A 19378-nucleotide genomic window follows, 5' to 3' on the forward strand; every position below is an offset into this window, starting at 1 on the left:
AAGTTAAAATGTCCAATTGCTATTCCTCCTATGAGATATGTTAGGGGATAATTGGGTTGTTGCATTAGATTGTTGGTGCCATTTTGCTCTCCTGTAAGTGGCTCTCCAGAGAATCTAAGATTTATTTGTCCCATTTATGTATAAAGTTGTATATTGATTAATATAAACACCATATAGTCACATGTATCTGCAAATTCAACAAAACATACAAACAGAAAAAAAGAAACAATAAAAGATACACAGTTAAACTTATAGCTTTCTAATGGGCAGCCGCAGACTGCAATGAATGGAAAAGGACATGCCATAAAGAAGTAGTAAATAGCAGTTGCTGAAAAAAAATAAAGTTAACTAAGCAGTACAAAAACACAAACAAATGAAATAAAACAAGTCTTAGAGCATATATACAAAATAGTTAGAATTGATTGAAATAGTAACTTAAATAAAAATAAAAATAAAACAGAGAGCCGTACAGTTATCAGCAATGTGACTGGCAAACACGTCTATGATGGCAAAGGAAAACTAACATGAAGCAACAGCTTAGCAGCAAAGCATATTTGTATCATGGCAAAGTAACTTGCAGCCAGCTACTGAGGAAGGACAAGGTATCATCAATGCCCTCTTTGTGGCATATACAGTAACAGATTGCAGTCAGCTTAGCAGAAAGACAAAGCCAATAATAATGAGCACATGTAAGAATGGAACAGCCTTGGATATGCACTTAATAGCTTGAACTGGGGGGAAGCTACATGCAGATAATACAAAGGACACACCTTCCTCTGGTAAGGAAGGCAACAAAACAGCAGAGGAGTCACTGTCATGTTTTGCAATGTTATTGTCATCGCTTATTTCCCAAACAACATGTTCTTCATGGGCTTGTGTCACATCAGAGCCTGAATCTGATTGGACCTCGCTTAGACCCACGATGGAGGACTCAGTAGGTTTGCTTTCTCCCCCCTGTGCTTCCTCCTCTTCTTTCTCAGGCAGAAGACCCTTAACTCTCTCTTCTTAAGGGATTGAAAAACAAGATGACACAGAGAGAACAGACAAGACATCGACAGGAAGAATATGCACGTGACATCGCACTTTTTTAGTGAGATTCCAAGTGTGTGCTTATATTGTGTAGAGGCTCATTTTTTATAGCAACACTTCCCATGCAACAACTGGACCAATGGAACATTTATTCTGGCCATAGTAATAGTTTTTCTAGTTTAAAATGAACCGGTCACCACTTTTTTGGCGTATAAGCTGCGGCCACCACCACCGGGCTCTTATATACAGCATTCTAACATGCTATGTATAAGAGCCCAAGCCGCTGTGAGAACATAAAAAACACTTTATAATACTTACCTAACGGTCGCGCGGTGGTCCTAATGGGCATCTCCGTTGTCCAGCGCCGCCTCTTTCGGCCATCTTTGTGCTCATTCTTCTCTAGCCGCGGTGCATGACGGGTCCGACGTCATCCATACTCACCAGCATTCAGGTCCTGGGCAGGCGCACTTTAATCTGCCCTGAGCAGGGCAGATCAAAGTACTGTAGTGCGCCTGCGCAGGATCGGCGAGTGTGTACGACGTAGACGCGTCATGCACACAGGCTTCAGAAGAAGGCCGAAGAAGGCCGAAAGAGGCGGTGTCGGCACCGGAGAACGGAGATGCCCATTAGGCCCACCGAGCAACCGTTAGGTAAGTATTATAAAGTGTTTTTTATGTTCTCACAGCGGCCTGGGCTCTTATACACAGCATGTTAGAATTCTGTATATAAGAGCCCACTGGTGGTGACCGCAGCTTATAGGGCAAAAAAGTGGTAACAGGTTCCCTTTAATATTTGTATTGTTCCGAACAGGAAATTATTTACCTTTTATTTTCTGTTTTTGAATGCAAATTAATTACTGAGAAGACTGCAGAGTATAATATCCTTTCAAAGCTTAGTTAATCTTGCATGCCCCTGACTGCAAAGAAGGGGATAACTCATTGGGAAGTAGCTTAAAGTTTGATGTATACACGGGAACTCTATATGTTTCACTAATAAATGGTAAATTCAAGAAATAATAGAGCATTCCTACAGCTCTATTAAATGTTTTCCTACATTCTGTAGATCAAAGCAGTACAAGACATGTAGTCAAGCCATTCCCACTGGTAATGTTCTTAATGTTCTTTACTAAACTTGTCACTAGAAATGAGCAGAACTGTGGAAGTTCGGTTCGCCGGGTTGAGCCGGACTTTAGATAAAGTTCTATTTGGGACCCGGACTTGATCTGAACCCCAATAGAAGTCACTAATTGGGCAATTCGGGTCTCTGCCCACATGCATAAACAGATCACTTCCAGGGGTGGGTGGGGTTTTCAATTTTTATTTCTTTGGTGAACAATACATCTGATCATGCTGTTACCCCCAGTGCGAGCCAATCAAGCACTGCAAGTGGCTCACACTGGGCTGAGCACCGAGTGTACATGACCACAGCGATGCTCGTATGAGTGGTGTTCATACATAAAGCACCCAAACTCCGATCTCAAATTCAGTTTTTTTGTAAAGTCGGTGTTTAGTTCAAACACTGAACACCAAACTTTGGGTTCGCTCATCTCTGCTTATCACCTTTTGTAACAAGCGATGGTTCTGAAGCACTTCAATAGACTACTGAGTCTACACATTGTCCAATCCTGCTACCTTCTCAACCTTACATGTTTAAACCCTAATTTACAGAACTTATTTGGTAGGACAGTGTTGGAGCTATTGTTCCAACTTCTGAATCAGCACTTGGGGCTTTGAAGTCTTATCATAACTCATGTTGGTTTAAATACTCTATTTTCTACTCTTTTCATCACTTCTAATGGGATATTTGGGTTCTGTTCAATTAATACATATGTGCTTACACAGGTTATTAAACGGAACCAATCATCAGGATTTTCGAATATAACCAAAAGCCAGTGCTATACTGGCACTATCAGGCTGATTCTATACATACCATTAGTGGTCAGCTCAGATGTTTAGGTTTCCAAATCCAAGAAAGTAACCTTTAAAAAATTATCAGCTACTTGATTGGCATTTGCAATAGAGCAGATAATCTCTGGGTGGGTATTCATATGGATTCCCGCCCCTCTGCCAGTTGTTCCTCCCTCTCTTTGTTCTCTATGGTAAGTATTATACAAATGATTCACTTTGTTGAAGGACCTGTGTGAGGTCATACCAATGTGACCTGGTATCCAGCTTTGTTGGCTGAGGCCCTGCCCCTTCTGGTCACATGGGTATGACCTCACACAGGCCCTTCAACAAAATGAATCTTTGTATAATACTTACCATAGAGAACAGAGAGAGGGAGGAACAACAGGCAGAGGGGCGGGAATTCATATGAATACCTACCAGAAGATTATCTGCTCTGTTGCAAATGCCAATCAATTAGCTGATGATTTTTTAAAGTTTACCTTCTTGGATTTGAAAACCTAAACATCCGAGCTGACCACTAATGGTATGTAGATAATCTGCCTGATAGTGCCAGTATAGCACTGGCTTTAGGTCATATACGAAAATCCTGATGATCAGTTCCCTTTAATTACCCAGAAGGTTTTTGGGTTTTTTTCTTCAAAAGTGGTTGTCCACTACTAGGAAAACCCCTTCTGATTCCACGTTTCCTCCAGGTAAAATAATAAAGCCTATACTCACCTCCCATGCCAGCATTATTCCAGTGGCACCATGGCTCACGTGAGGATGTAAAGTTATGCGAGCCCCGCGTCCAATCAGCGATGGCTTATGTCTCCCCACCTTCGGACCAAACAAGTTAATCAACAGGAAGGGATCGCTGCGGCTGCACTCACTTCCTCTTGATTTCTTGTTTGGTCCTAAGGTGGGGAGAGGGAAGCTAGCGCTGATTTGACGTGGGCGTTGCATGACGTCACAACCCCATGTGAGCCGTGGCACCACTGGACTAGCACGGGAGGTGACTATAGGCTTTATTATTTTACCTGGGGGATACTTAGGCAATCAGAAGGGGTAGCTCAAGTAGTGCGCAACCCCTTTAAGTTTCAAAAATAATCCAGCAGCAGGAAATGTAACAAAACACAAAAACAAAAAATAGTCATCTATTAAATCCCTGCCATTCCAATATTATCTCTTCAAGTCTTTCTTATCGTTACTGCAGTAATGACATGATTGGTCATTCATGAGTCTGCTACAGCCAATTATTTCTTACATGTAAACTGAGCCTGCTGTGAATAGTGATTGGCTGTAGCGGTTCATAGATGGATCATCACTGCAGGACAAATAGATAAAGACAAAGAAAGAGAACCAGTGCATTGGTGGAAAAATATAGGGGATTTACTGGTTTTGCTTCTTTTCTTATCATATTTCAAGACTCGTAGAGAATCTCTTAGAATTTTATAAAATAATATTTGGTTACCTAGAGACTACAAGAGTAAAATTCAGGTCTCTGATGCACCTACATTGCTACTTTAAATTGGAATAAGAATGGTTCATCAAAAAGATGAATCATTTCCTTCTACAAGGCGAATGCTTTCATGCAAATGTACCCGATCTTCATTGTTTCATTGTTTTGTCTAATAAATTGAGATTTATGATCTGCAGCATTTACGGGAATAAGCATTGAGAAAGCAAGTATTGTTGGCCAGACATATAAATAAAATACACTGGCATAAATTTCCATTTGCTGACATGACTTAGCTCATCTGGGCATCGATCAGTCAATGTGACAGCGCTCTTTTATTTCAAGAATTTAAAGGCCCTAATTCACAACAGTAATTTAGCGAGAACTCTGCTATCAATTGCTTTGAGAAGTTGCAATATTTTTGTGCAACTCGGAGTTGTGAAAAACTTTTGTGACTTTTGGTATTTTCACGCCGAGTTCTCCAGCAAAATGGGAAGAGATAGGGGGAGAAAGGGGCGCAGTGGAGGTGTGACGCTAAAACTTATCTAATTTATGACGACCTATGGCGTTCCTTATGCCAGAAATCTTACTCCTGTCTTTGACTGAAGAAAGATTTGTGGCGAGGAGCATGTGACTCGTCAAGTGCTCTTGATTCATTAAAAGGCATGACTCCAACACGCCTCCTCATCAAGAATGGTGTGAAAATCGCAGGCCTTGATGAATCAGGGCTAAAGTGTTGGTAAATCCAACAAGAGTTAAAGCCCATGTCTGTATGTCAAGAAGAATAATGGTTTTCTTCAAGAAAGGATCACTTTGTAAATGGTTCTAGGTTTTGAGCAGAAAGTCCTTTACATAAAATAACCTTATGACAGAGTATCAACATGGGTTTATGAGGGATCGATCCTGTCAAACTAATTTGATCAGCTTCTATGAAGAGGTAAGTTCAAGTCTGGACCAGGGAAATGCAGTGGATGTTGTGTATATGGACTTTTCAAAAGCTTTTGATACGGTGCCACACAAAAGGTTGGTACATAAAATGAGAATAATGGGGATAGGGGAAAATATGTGTAACTGGGTTAAAAACTGGCTCAGTGATAGGAAACAAAGGGTGGTTATTAATGGTACGTACTCGGACTGGGGTTCAGTTCATAGTGAGGTACCACAGGGGTCAGTATTGGGCCCGCTTCTTTTCAACATATTTATAAATGACCTTGTTGGGGGCATGCGGAGTAGAATTTCAATATTTGCAGATGATACTAAACTCGGCAGGGTAATCAATACAGAGGAGGATAATTTTATATTACAGGGAGATTTATGTAAATTGGAGGATTGGGCTGAGAAGTGGCAATTGAAGTTTAATGTAGATAAATGTAAGGTCATGCACTTGGGTAGAGGAAATAACATTTATGATTATGTACTTAATTGTAGAACACTGGGTAAAACAGACACAGAAAAAGACTTGGGTGTATGGGTGGATGGTAAACTTCACTTTAGTGGACAGTGTCAGGCAGCTGCTGCCAGGGCTAATAAAATAATGGGATGTATTAAAAGAGGTATAAGTGTTCATGAAAAAAATATAGTTCTACCTCTGTACAAGTCACTAGTGCGACCGCACTTAGAATACTGTGTACAATTCTGGTCACCGATATATAAGAAGGACATAGCTGAACTGGAGAGGGTGCAGAGAAGAGCGACCAAGATTATTAGAGGAATGGGTGGGCTGCAATACCAAGACAGGTTATTAAACTTGGGGTTATTTAGTCTGGAAAAACGAAGGCTTAGGGGGGATCTAATCACAATGTATAAATATATGAGGGGACAGTACAGAGACCTTTCCAAAGATCTTTTTACACCTAGGCCTGCGACTGGGACACGGGGGCATCCGCTACGTCTTGAGGAAAGAAGGTTTAATCATAATCACAGACGAGGATTCTTTACTGTACGAGCAGTGAGACTATGGAACTCTCTGCCGCATGATGTTGTAATGAGTGATTCACTACTAACATTTAAGCAGAGCCTGGATGCCTTTCTTGAAAAATTTAATATTACCAGTTATGTATATTAGATTTTATGACAGGGTATTGATCCAGGGAACTAGTCTGATTGCCGGATGTGGAGTCAGGAAGGAAATTTTTTCCCCATTGGAACTTGTTTGCCACATTGGGGTTTTTTTTGCCTTCCTCTGGATCAACATGTTAGGCTACGGGTTGAACTAGATGGACTTAGAGTCTCCCTTCAACCTTAAAAACTATGATACTATGATACATGGTAATCAATTCAGTATCCTCTAAAAAATCAAATGTTGGAGCATAGACATGCAACCTCAGGTCAACTAAGGATTCACACTGAATACAAGAAGGAAGCTTCTAATCATTGTTGCTTGGTGAAAATAATGCTAATTGTAAGAGGAAAACTCCAGACGAGATTTTGTGATCATGAGAAACTTATCGCAACGATTTTGCTTCAAATAGTAATAGTAATAGTATCCAGATATCTAATTACTGTATTAGTATCTTAGAAGGGTTCTCAGTTAAAGCAATACTTTAGTGGGTTGTTTTTTTTACATTTCAGCATGATTTTCTTGTTTATGTTAATATGGATGGTTTCAACCAAGTACCTACTTAATTTCATTCTTGATCATTCTTCCAAAAGTGAAAAATCATCACTACAAGAAATTTGTGACTAAGGAGCAGAACAATCACGCGACCTCATTCACTGCAAATGTATTGAGTGAGGTCGCTGCCATCTAGTTGGATTCTGGTTGGGATTCTGCATATTGAATACTCGCAGCCACATGACCGCTGTTCCCGGCTCTGACACTGGCGTATCCTTACAGTGCACACTGTGTACCATGGAAGGGTTCATAAGTCTGCAGTCGCATAGAGTGGCACATAGAGTGACTGCAGATTTATGAATTTAGAATGCACAACGCCTTTAATGGGTTGTCTCATATAGGCTGTAAAAAGAAATGCAGGGATCCCACAACTTAGGTCCAACTTGAACCCCCTATGGGAACTTGACTGCCAATAAACGATCAAGGGCTCATTAGATTTGGGCAATAAAAGTTCCCCTGCCCGTCTAACTATTTAGATGCTGTGGTAGCTGTTGATCTTGACTTCTAAGAGTTCAAGCTGCTGCAGCCAATCTTAGCATTTACGAGTGCCTTCTGTGTGTCAAGCAACTGCCATACCCTGAGTATGGTGCAGGCAAAGTGCAGAAGCCCACACTAACTAAATCCTCATTACTTCTTCCATATATAGTGGATGTCATGAACAGTTGGCAGATGTCAGACAGGTGACAGAGTTGTTCGGTACCAACACTTCCTAGCACACAAGCCCCATAGTAGTCGCATGGTGTACCGACATTGATAGTATGATGCCAGTCCCATGTTATATATATTTGTCAATATCCATAGGATATGTTTTAAATGGCGGTTAATGTGGAAATTAACATTGGGACTTGCATTTATGCCAAGAATAGGTCTTTTAAGTGCTGTGGGGGTAAGAAAAACATATATAATAGGGTGACTGTATTGGAGGAGAAAAAAAGATAAAAAAAATGGCATTGCTCACTGAAGGAGTTATTTGGTAACCACCATAAAAATTAAATTAACAGTCGCTGCTTACTCTTGGCAGGGAACACCCCCAAATAACCTTGCCTATAGGGAATCAAAACACTTAGGCTGCATGGGTGGAAGACAGGCTCTTATTGCTAAAGCTGTAGAAAGAGGCATTTTATTCAACTACGCGTTTCAACACCGTACAGGGGTCTTTTTCAAGTTGTCATTTTTATCTTGAAAAAGATGCCGATACGCCATCAAAACGTGTAGTTAAATAAAAAAAGCTGTTTCTACAATTCTAGCAACAAGAACATTTCTTCCATCCACGAAGCTTATTTTCAAAGTGTTTGTTATATCCTATTGGTGAAGAATAGGACTTGGTCTTATGTCACTGGTAAACCCACAACTATCAGACGTATAGAAACCTCTTTCAGAATGGCAAATGTCAGACACATACACTTTTGATTAGGTTTTTCTACAGGGAAAAAAATGTTTCAATACTAAAAATGTGATCAGATCTGGAAGGAGGGGTGGGGGATCAATTCAAATATCCAGATTCATTTGACTTCTGCAATCTGTTAATTTAGCTGAATGATGACTGTACTATCTACTGAGCCAAACTGTTCCAATATGTTGATGGGTTTAGAGATTTTTGAAGATCATGCTTAATAGGGAATAGACTACTTGAGTAAGCGATTGTCTGCAGCCTGTATATGTTTGATATTCTGTAGATTGCATCTGTATAACATGATTTCTGTTTTCTATGTAGTTTTCTGCTTATTGGCGATGAAAAAACCCTTTTGCATGACTGTTTTGTGAAGAAAAATAATTGAGAAATCAACTATTTCACGTTAGGGTCTTGGGAATCAATTTAGCATGATCTTTTTTTTTCCTCCTATGCTTTGTACTGTTCATTTAATTTCCAAATTCACATGACGCTAATGTTACATCATGGCCTTACCTTCCTCCACTGTTCCCATTTGTTCTGAAGCTGGTGATGGAGGAGGAGAAGGAGGAAGATTGGTTGTATCTTCTACAGCTAGAAGAGAAAGTAAAGGAATAGTGGTCAGTAGAATAAAAAATCCACAAAATATATCACCTATAAGATAGATGTACACTGATGACTTTCAGGCTCCATATCTCACCATTCACTACATCTTTGCGCATGAGACTACCTTTATTTTATAGACAATCATCTTGGCTATCTCATACATAAATTTGACTTACTACTATTTAGCATATGATTAGTTATGCAGATTCTTGTCATGTCTCTGCATTGTTACTCTATTGCTCCTAAAATTCTAAATTTTAATTTTTATTGTTTTATGAGTATTTTGTAAATCCACCGTTGGTTTTTAACACTGCCTTTATCCTTCTGGTCATGCGCTCAAATCAGATTCAAGCATGTCTTGACCAGAATTGGACCCCAGGTCACTTCTACACATTCCCATATGTTGGTGCATACTGGTCGACTCACTTGGGTATGTATACAGCTTTTTATTCTACTCTTCCGACAAGTGTTCGATTCCATTGAGGTCTGGTGACTGTGGGGCCAATCCAGCACCTCTATTTCATTGTCATAGAACCATTTCTTCACCAATCTCGACGTATGCTTTGGGTTGATGTCCTGCTGGAAGACTATGTCGTCTTTTTCATACTCATACTCGAGTATATGAGGTAACTCATCTTGTAGGATAGTCACATATAGCTCGGCATTGAAACCACCACCAACCTTGGTCAAGTATTCAACGCCTTTAGTTGTGAAACAACCCCATATGATCAGGTGTACGCCACTAAACTTGGCAGTTTCTTCAATTTCTTGATCTGCTAGCCTCTTTTTCCCTTGTTTTTTCTAGACTCATTTGAAGCCATCAGTCTATTGACTTTCCGTTATGGCTCCAAATCACCCATTGCCAATTTACTACTGTCTACATGATGCAGTTTGGCAATTTTCTTGGCCGAGAAACCACTATCGATGATCTGGATGCTGCTGCTTCTCTTTTCTTGGAAAATCTTCTTCATGGCTGCTCCTTGATTGGAGCCAGTGATCTTTGCTTGGTAATCAACCTAATAACACTCTAAGCTATTAGGGAATGTGAGAACAGGTTGTAATTTGTATTATACAGGATGCAAAAAAATGTTTAAACACCAGGAGCAAAACAGTAACAATGCAGTGACATGACAATAATCTGCATAACTAATCATATGCTAAATAGTTGCAAGTCAAATTTATGTATGAGATAGCCAAGTTGATTGTTTATAAAATGAAGGCAGTCTCATGCCCAAAGCTGTAGTGGATGGTGAGATATGGAGCCTGAAATTCAAAAATATTGTTACCCTTTTGCTAGTTAGTGTATATTAACAAAGTTAAGAAGAAACATTGTAAAAGTTTGATTGCTCCCAGTTTCTCTTAAAAATCAAGAAATCAACATCATTCCTTATTGATCCTTCCATGATCTTTCTTTCAAGTAATCAAGAAATCTATTAAACTTTAATTTCTATTGTAATAAAAAAAGGTCTTGATTTTACTGGGAAAACTGGATAGAGACTGAAAATGCTGCAAACAGAGGATGTAAAAAAACCTAATCATTTATTTAATAGTGGATCCCAGATTCAACATAAGCTAACAATGCGGAACTGCAATTAAAAAGGCCAACAAAATTCTGGGATGTATCAAGACAAGCATTGAATCTAGATCAAGAAAAGTCATTATTCCCCTATACTCTGCCCTGGTCAGACACCACCTGGAATACTGTGTACAGTTCTGGGCGCCCCAATTCAAGAAAGACATCGACATATTGGAGCAAGTCAAGAGAAGAGCAACCAAGATGGTAGAAGGTCTACAAAACATGTCATACGAAAAACAGCTAAGAGAACTATGAATGTTTAGTTTGAAAAAGAGAAGGCTGAGAGGAGACTTAATAGCGGTCTACAAATATCTGAAAGGTGGTCACAGTGCAGAGAGAACTACCCTATTCTCATTAGCACAAGGAAGTACAAGAAGCAATGAGATGAAACTTAAAGGAAGGAGATTCAGATTAGACATTCGGAAAAACTTTCTGACAGTGAGGGCAGTCAGGGAGTGGAACAGTCTACCACGGGAGGTGGTGAGCTCTACATCAATGGAAATCTTCAAGTGGAAACTGGATAAACATATAGCTGGGATGATTTAGAAAAGTCTGCACTCGCAGGGGGTTGGACTTGATGGCCCTTGAGGTTCCTTCCAACTCTACCATTCTATGATTCTATGATTTTTGTATTTAGAGGAAATACTCCCCAAGTGCCCCCAATATTTGGCCATGTATACTGTCTTTTCCATTTTCTGTCTTCATATAATACAGAAAGCAGTTGAGCCAGTATAATGAACAATGCAGTATTATTGTCACTGTCAATTAGTAGAGATTTGCAACTAAAGATACATATTCTGAGTTCCCTTACACAGCCCTCTATAATAGAACATTGTGAACATAAATTATACAGCAGAAGTGGAATCCATCTGTTTGTCTGTAAGTACGCAGCTAAGCAAACCTCGACTTTGAAATATACACGCTATGGATCTGTCAACAGCAATAGGTGGCTTGCCTAACAAAACAGCTTAAAAATGCAAAAATAGATGAACAGAAGAGGAACATTGGTGATTTGTCAGACACAATCCATTTTATGATGTAAGGTCTCCACTCCAAGTGATTTCTCTTTGAACAGCTTTCTGAACTTATAGAGTATATTGTGTTTTGTCACATAATAACAAATAATGACATTATTTTAACAATTCACAGTAGAAGATGCAGCTCTTGCTTTGTCAAGACACATTTAAGAGACATCCATCTGTAACTTGCTTATGTGATTCTGACTATCGCAGCATTGTACGAGCAAGTTACAGATGGATGCTTACGGAATAAAGATTTATGGGCAGAGCAACTGCTGGATTTTTTTAAATTCTATTTTATCTCTATCTTGGATTATAACAAAGATGTTCTTTTCCATCCACTGGTATTTCAGTTTACCACCTTATTATTAAACATAAAAAGGAAAAAAATTAAAAGACACTGACTTAATCAGGCAAATTGCAAAATAATACCCAGATTTTTTGCACATGAAAAGGCTGCCATCAGCAGTGGTGTAACATGGGGGTGGGGCGACAGTGGGGCTTCCGTTTAGGCAAAACCTTCTTAGGGGTGTAAAATTTTAATAAAAAAAAAGAAAAGTCTATATTTTCTTCTTTTGAAATTTCCTGGTGCTAAGAAGTGCCAACACTAGTGATGGGCGAGCACTAAACTGTTCGAAAGCTTGTTCCTCATTTCAAGCTGCTCAGATGCTCGGATGAGCTCAACGCGAATAACGAGCATTATGGAAAGTCAATGACAGGCCTGTTTTGCTTTGGTCAAACTACGTCTGAGAATGTTGATTTATCCCCTGTGAGAGTCATTCACTGTGAATGGCTCTCTCTAGGGTTCCCCCCCCCCACCTTACTATAGAGGGGCAGATGTTGGCACATTATACTTGATTCACAATGTCCACACAGAGACAGCATCTAATCCATCAATTAAAGAGGACCTACCACCAGGACTTTCGTATATAAACTAAAGCCAGTGCTATACTGGCGCTATCATGCTGATTCTATACATACCTTTACTTGTGAAAAACGGATGTATACTTTCTGGAATATAGGCAAGTAAGGTTTGTGAAATATACTGTTACTTGATTGAAAGGTGCTGCAGAATATCTAAAAGATGGGTCGGGCTTTCCTAGTTATTCCCACCCCTGTATGCCTGCATGTTCTTCCTCCCCTGTCTCTCTTATTACAAGGGGAGGAAGGACAGAGGGGAGGAAGCAGACAGGGGTGAGAATAACTAGCAAAACCCAACCCACCTATTAGATATTCTGTAGCTGCTATCAATCAAGTAACAGTGCATTTCACAAACTTTAATTGCCTATATTTCAGAAAGTATACATCTGATTTTACAACTAAAGGTATGTTTAGAATCAGCATGATAGCGCCAGTATAGCACTGGATTTAGTTTATATATGAAAATGCTGGTGGTTGGTCCGCTTTAACAAACTACTCAGATTATTATTATCTAGAAGCATGGGTAAATATGTGAATTAGGGTAATGTATTATTTGCAGTGGGCTCACAGAGTCAATGTAACTGGTGGACCCTTGGCATGCCAGTCTGACACTGACACTGATCCAGACCTTAAACCTATAGAAAACTGGTGGGAGAACTTCAAGCTGTTTTATCAATAGGAATATTCTAAAATTCCGCCAAGCCAATGTGCAAAACTAATCAACAATTAAAGGAAATGTTTAGACGCTGTCACTGAAAGGTTCACATACATTTTGCAACTCACACATGTGATATCTTTCGTCAATTAAAAAAATGACAAAGTTGAATATTTTTTAACTCATTTGCTTAATTTGGTTCTCTTTATCTACTTTTGGTCTTGTTTTAAAATCTGATGTAGTTTTAAGTCAACTTGATATAGAAAAATTGAAAATTTTGAAGGGTTCACAAAACGTTCAAGCACCGCTGAAATAATACAAAATTAATAAAATCATTTGTCATTGTACCGGGAGACTAAATCTATTAAAAATTATATCATCTTATATTCAGGATAACATAGGTAATATAAAAGTTGAGCATGGCTTATGTATAATGCGGCAACAATTTCATCCAGTCTTCATAGTCCATGTCTATAAATATTACTGTTTCCCTGCTTGTGCCCCACAGGCGATCACATAACAAGCTAATATTATTCACTCAATGGCCTTTCAAAATACACAGCCTTACGATTATCATTTTTCAGCTTTTCCTCCTATAGAGAAAAATACTTAAAAAGATATTTTCTCTGTGTGTGCCACTCCATGATCACTTCCATTCAATGCCAGCTAATTTTGCCACTGAGTGGCAGTAAAGCTACCCTTCAAAGGATTTCTCATAAAATCTGCTTAAACAAATTCCCAAAAGTAAAACTGGTATTAAATGTATTTCAATGAATGTGAACAACAATTCTACTGAGAAAAATAATAATGGAGACAAATATTTGAGTAGTCAAAGAAACAAGACACAACAGGCTCACGAATACCAGTTGAGACAACCAAGTCTAGGTGGCCTGGAGATAATGATGATCAATCTAACTTCCTCTAAACTTTTTTAATATGTAGACGCTTTATCATCCCAATTGATGTCTATTGATAATTTTACAATTAAAGACAAAAAAAGAACATATAAAACAAAATACAACAAAAGAACACTTACAGAACATTCACACCACATCCTGGACCTCACAATTGGTCATGAGCACCAGAAGCTCCATGAATGTTTGGGGAAAAGCTCCACAAATCAGCCCCTTTTGCTTGTTGCTCATTCATACCTGCATTAAGTTTCCTCCTCCTGTCCCTCCCCAAAATCTGTAATGTAGAATCTTCTTCTATTCCTCTACCGTTAGGCTGGCCATATATATTAGGCCACCGGCGGATGTATAGCTGATGTTTATTCAGCCTGTGTCGGGGGATAAAAAGAACTGGGCATGTTGAATTTCAATGCTCGATCCTTTTGTTCTCAAGAGGGTAAAAACTGCTGAGAATTTGTTGGGAAGAATAGTGTATGGAGGCCCTTAGACTACTCCCTGACAACAGAATGTCTTCAATGCAAAAAGAGGCAGTATATTGTTGATGCTGGAACTCTATATGTTATGGGCAGCATGGTGGCTCAATGGTTAGAATGGCTGCTTTGCCCTGAGTTCAAATCTTGGTAAATATCTCCCCTTACTAGTATATATGTCCCCATCCTGGGCCCCCCATGGTATATATGTCCCCATCCTGGAAAATATGTCATCTTTTTGGTATATATGTCTTCATTTTGTCTGTAAAAAAAACAAACCCGAAAACACTGTATTCACCTTCTCTGGCTCCCACATCGCGCAGCATCCTACCCTATAACCAGTGCGTCGTGGCTGGGAGCTGACATTGATGTCTGTACTATAGTGACACATGATGTCACTGTCATGCACCCTCAGTTATCGGGATGCCGACGTCAGCTGACAGCCACTGTTTGGCTGGCCACATGCATTTCAGTGCAGGAACCCGATGGGACTCTGTGCCACAATACATTTCAGCTGGATATGCACCCTCAGGTGCACATCCAATTGAAGCAGGCACTGAGGTTGGTGGGCCCCACTACCCCTAGGCTTGGCAATCGCGATCGTTACAGCCCTGTCTGCAAGGAGTTTGTATGTTCCTCCCAATCTCTGTATGGGTTTCCTCTGGGTTTTCCAGTTTCCCCCCACACTGCAAAGACATACTGGTAGGGAATATAGATTGTGAGCACCATTTTAGGCAATGAAGATCATGTCTGTAAAATGCTGCGGAATATGATGACACTATATAAATGAGGAAAATAAATATAGAAGCGCATCAGGAAGAGCACGGTTGAGGCTATTAATTTCATAGAGTTTAATTTACACCGGTAATGGAGAGTTTTAATAAGACATATTTTAGTAGAACGGAATTTAATAAAAAAATGCATCAGTTATGTAATCGTCATCCCATAGAGATTAATTAAGAAGAGAATAAATAACTAATGGTATCTATTCCATGAATGGTAATTAAGAAGCAATTCATAGTCTCTTGTGCACATCAATGTTTCCAGGCTCCAGAATGCCAGGTAGCCTTGATTCTCACAAACATGAACAGCTTGGCGGTTTAGATAGAAGTGCCCAATTTTGTGAGACACTTTCAAATTTGATAAGTGATGTTTAGCCACATATAATCAAAGTGATATAATGTTTAATGTAAGCTGCTTAGTGATATGATTTTGATTCTAATACCAAATTTTAGTAAACTTGTCTATTTTTAGGGGCCACTACCACAAAACGGTATACACAGTTGCCAAAAGCTGAGGATCCGCAAGAATGAGGTCTACGAACCATATGGGGCTCCTGAGTGACTGTATGGAGAACACTGCTGTACGACATGCTCCACAGGCAAGGAATAGCCGACACATAACCAAATGAACTTCACGTATGTTATAGATAATGTATGAAATATGAAATGTGCCTATTTTCTGGAAAACAGGTCTTGGCACATATGCAAAAAGAATCGGGAAATCTGCAATAGATAGAAAGGAAATCAGAATGCATCCCATTAGTGCTATCGTACTGTTGTAATGTCTTGTGTAGCGAAGTCCGCCTTCCGCCCTGGGCGAGCAAGATGACTTCATTTTACATGAAGGAGCCAGAGATCGATCAGCATGTAACTTTGGAATGAGTTCCTGGTGGATTCAGGCAGTGATATATGAAGAGCAAGCACCTTCAGCCATGTGTTATGCTTTCCGTAATTACCTAGCCCCAGTATCATTTGTGGTTGGCAGCCATAAATGGTACTTAAATTTACTATTAACATGGTTGAAACACTGAAAAGTAAAAATTCTTTTATTATCTCTCATATATATGTCAACCATTATCATGTAATGCAGATTTTAGTACCCCAGGGAGATAGGTACAAATACATGAAGATAAAGGAAAGGTTGCTGTGAACCTTTTGCTTTACATTTATAAATAGAATTGCATACTAATAATTGTTCATGGATTCTTTTTCTAGCTTTTTCTCTTTTTTTTTTAATTAAATTCCGTTTTATTTGTTGTTGTTTTTTTATTGAGTGTTCTCAAGCAAATTCACATACTGTATTTATCCTCTATATTAGAGGTGTCAAACACGTGACCCACGAGCCACATTCGACCCCTCAGGCTGCTTCTTGCGGCCCACAGGCACGTGCCCCACTTGCCAATCGCGACCGGTGCTGCTCACTGCTTTATTTCAGATGAACTGTTTATTGGCGCTGCGCAGAGTCAAGCTCTCTCCCCACTAGTTCAATGGCAGCCGCTGGCCAATCAGAGGCAAGCAGCTGATGTGTATGATATCTCCTGATTGCCTCTAATTGGCTGGCGGCTGCCAGGGGCATAGTGCAGAGAGAGCTTGACTCTACGCGGCGGCAGCAAAACGTTCATCTAAATTTCAGTAAATGGGACATTACAAGAAGATGACCTGCATGGGCACATTAGTAAAAGGAGACAAAGATGGGCATATTACTACAGGATGGGGACAAAGGTGGGGCACATTAGTAAAAGGGGACAAGGTTGGGCACATTACTACAGGATTGTACACATTACTACAGGATGGGGACAAGGATGGACACATTAGTTAAAGGGGACAAGGCTGGGGACAGTACTACAGGATGAGGACAAGGATGAGGCACATCTGTAAAAGGGGACAAGGATGGGCACGTTACTACAGATTGGGGACATTAGTACAGGATGGGCACAAGCATGGGCACATTACTACAGAATGGAGACCAGGATGGGAACATTATTTAAAAAAAGGGAACAGAATGGGGCACATTACTAAATAACTATATTACTTACAAGAAAGGGATAAAATGTAAAAAAAATAAATAAAGTATGACTTTTTTTATCATCAAAAATATATATATGTAAATAAAAAAGTGCATGTTTGTTCTAATAAACAAGCAAAAAATGTTAAAAATCAGCTATCCAAAGCTGTAGAGAAGAAAAGAATATGGTACCAATAAAAATGTCACTTTGTCCTGAAATCAATGCAGCCTCCCAAATTATTTTTTTTCTATGTGCGGCCCTTACACCCATATTCGTTTGAGACCCCTGCTCTATCTGATGTAACCTATTTTATCCTATCCTCTCCTCCACCTGATGGACAGATTCTACTGTTCATCCTGAGCTACTTGTGAAAAGAAAGGCTCTGAAAAATTAAAAACTGATCCATTTTGTAATTCTTAGTGCATGAAACACCCATGGGGAACTGTGCCTGTGTATGGAGATTGCCAACTGGCATAGGAGGATTTACAGGCCTCTTGGGAAAAATGTATGGAAATAAGCTCTACATCTGGCAGAAGAAAGATGGCTCTCTACTCTAGAAGTCAATGTCTGACCTTTTAGCAAGGCTTGCAACATGAATAAAGTTATTCAGCCAAAAGGAAACCAGCACTCAACATGGTTCCTGCCTCAGTGGTTAACTCTGTTGCTTTGCAGCGCTGGGGTCATGGGTTCATATCCAACCAAGGACAACGTCTACAAGGAGTTTGTATGTTCTCTTTGTGTTTGTGTGAATTTTCCTCCGGGTTCTCCCGTTTCCTCCCACACTCCAAAGACATCCTGATAGGAAATGTACATTGTGAGCCCCAGGGGACAGTGATGATAATCTGCATAAAGCGCTGGGGAATATGATGATGTTATTGAATGCATAAATAATAATAATGTCAATGCAGAACATGACATTAGAACATCACAGGCCTTTGAACGATATTTAGGAGAAACAGTTTGGAGAACACCAAATAGTGTGTGGATAATTCTAGGCCAAATAAAGCTTTCCTGGAAAAAGGTGTAAAAGAGTTGTCCTCCAGGAGATAAAAAACTGGCTCCTTTATTCTGCTTATTGGAACAACAGTTGCAGATGGGTCTCTTTTCCTTTTGTAAATGACTCAGATTTGGCTAAATAACCTTTGTGATGTTGTAAGGATCATTACACAGTAAGACATTTATCTAAGGCTAGTTTCACACTTGCGTTGTGCAGCATCCATTGCATTGCGTTGTGTCACGGATGTAACTAATGCGTTACATATAGTGGCACAACTGATGCGACGGATCCTGCAAAACAACGCAATCCGTTGTTGCTTTTTTTTCAGCGATTTACTCAACTGAGCATGCTCATTTGTGTAAAGACGGATCCGTCACAGGAATCCGTCAAATGATGGATTCTGACAGATTCCTCCACCATAGGCCTCCATTATAAAAACGACGGACACCGACGGAATCCTGCACATTGCGTTTTTTTTACACTCTGGGAAGCGCAGAAAAACGCTACATTCTGCGTTATTTCCGCCCGGCAGATGCAACGCAGCGTCGGCCAGTGGATACAACGGGAAGCCATCCGTCGCAATCCGTCGCCAAGTTATGGGAAACAGCGCACATCTGTTAACGGATTGCGCTGTTTCCCAAAGCGGCGTATTGGGACGGCTGCCAAACGACGCAAGTGTGAAAGTAGCCTTACCCCTTCATCACCCAGGGTGTTTTCACCTTCCTGACCAGGCCAATTTTACTATTCTGACCAGTGTCGTTTTGAGGTTATAACTCTGGAACTCCAGTGATTCTGAGACTGTTTGTTTTGCGTGACATATTGTATTTCATGATAGTGGTAAAATTTGGTCAATATCATTTGACAAAATCAAAAAATTTCGCAAATTTTCTAACTTAGAATTTTTAGGCTCTTAAATCATAAAGTTATATCACACAAAATCATTACTAAATAACAGTTCCCACAAGTCTACTTTACATCAGTACCATTTTTGAAACATGTTTTTTGGGGTTAGGAAGTTAGAAGGGTTACAAATTTATCAGCAATTTCTTATTTTTCCAAG

The 19378-nt window shown here is 39.6% G+C and overlaps 1 protein-coding gene across 13 annotated transcripts in view; it reads right to left on the bottom strand.

The window, feature by feature from the left end:
• Positions 1-19378, bottom strand: part of MAP2 (microtubule associated protein 2) — a 366782-nt gene that overhangs the window by 57134 nt on the left and 290270 nt on the right. For 7 of the 13 annotated variants that reach the window (XM_075317562.1, XM_075317560.1, XM_075317557.1 and 4 more), the window contains 2 exons: positions 8892-8969; positions 771-1004 (listed from right to left, as the gene is read on the bottom strand). In XM_075317562.1, the coding sequence (XP_075173677.1) occupies positions 771-1004; positions 8892-8969 (312 nt within the window). The remainder of the gene's footprint in view (positions 1-770; positions 1005-8891; positions 8970-19378) is intronic. The other 6 variants (XM_075317566.1, XM_075317565.1, XM_075317568.1 and 3 more) reach the window with 1 other exon arrangement.

This window comes from Anomaloglossus baeobatrachus, chromosome 7 (genome assembly GCF_048569485.1).
Source record: "Anomaloglossus baeobatrachus isolate aAnoBae1 chromosome 7, aAnoBae1.hap1, whole genome shotgun sequence".
Classification (NCBI taxonomy): Eukaryota; Metazoa; Chordata; class Amphibia; order Anura; family Aromobatidae; genus Anomaloglossus; species Anomaloglossus baeobatrachus.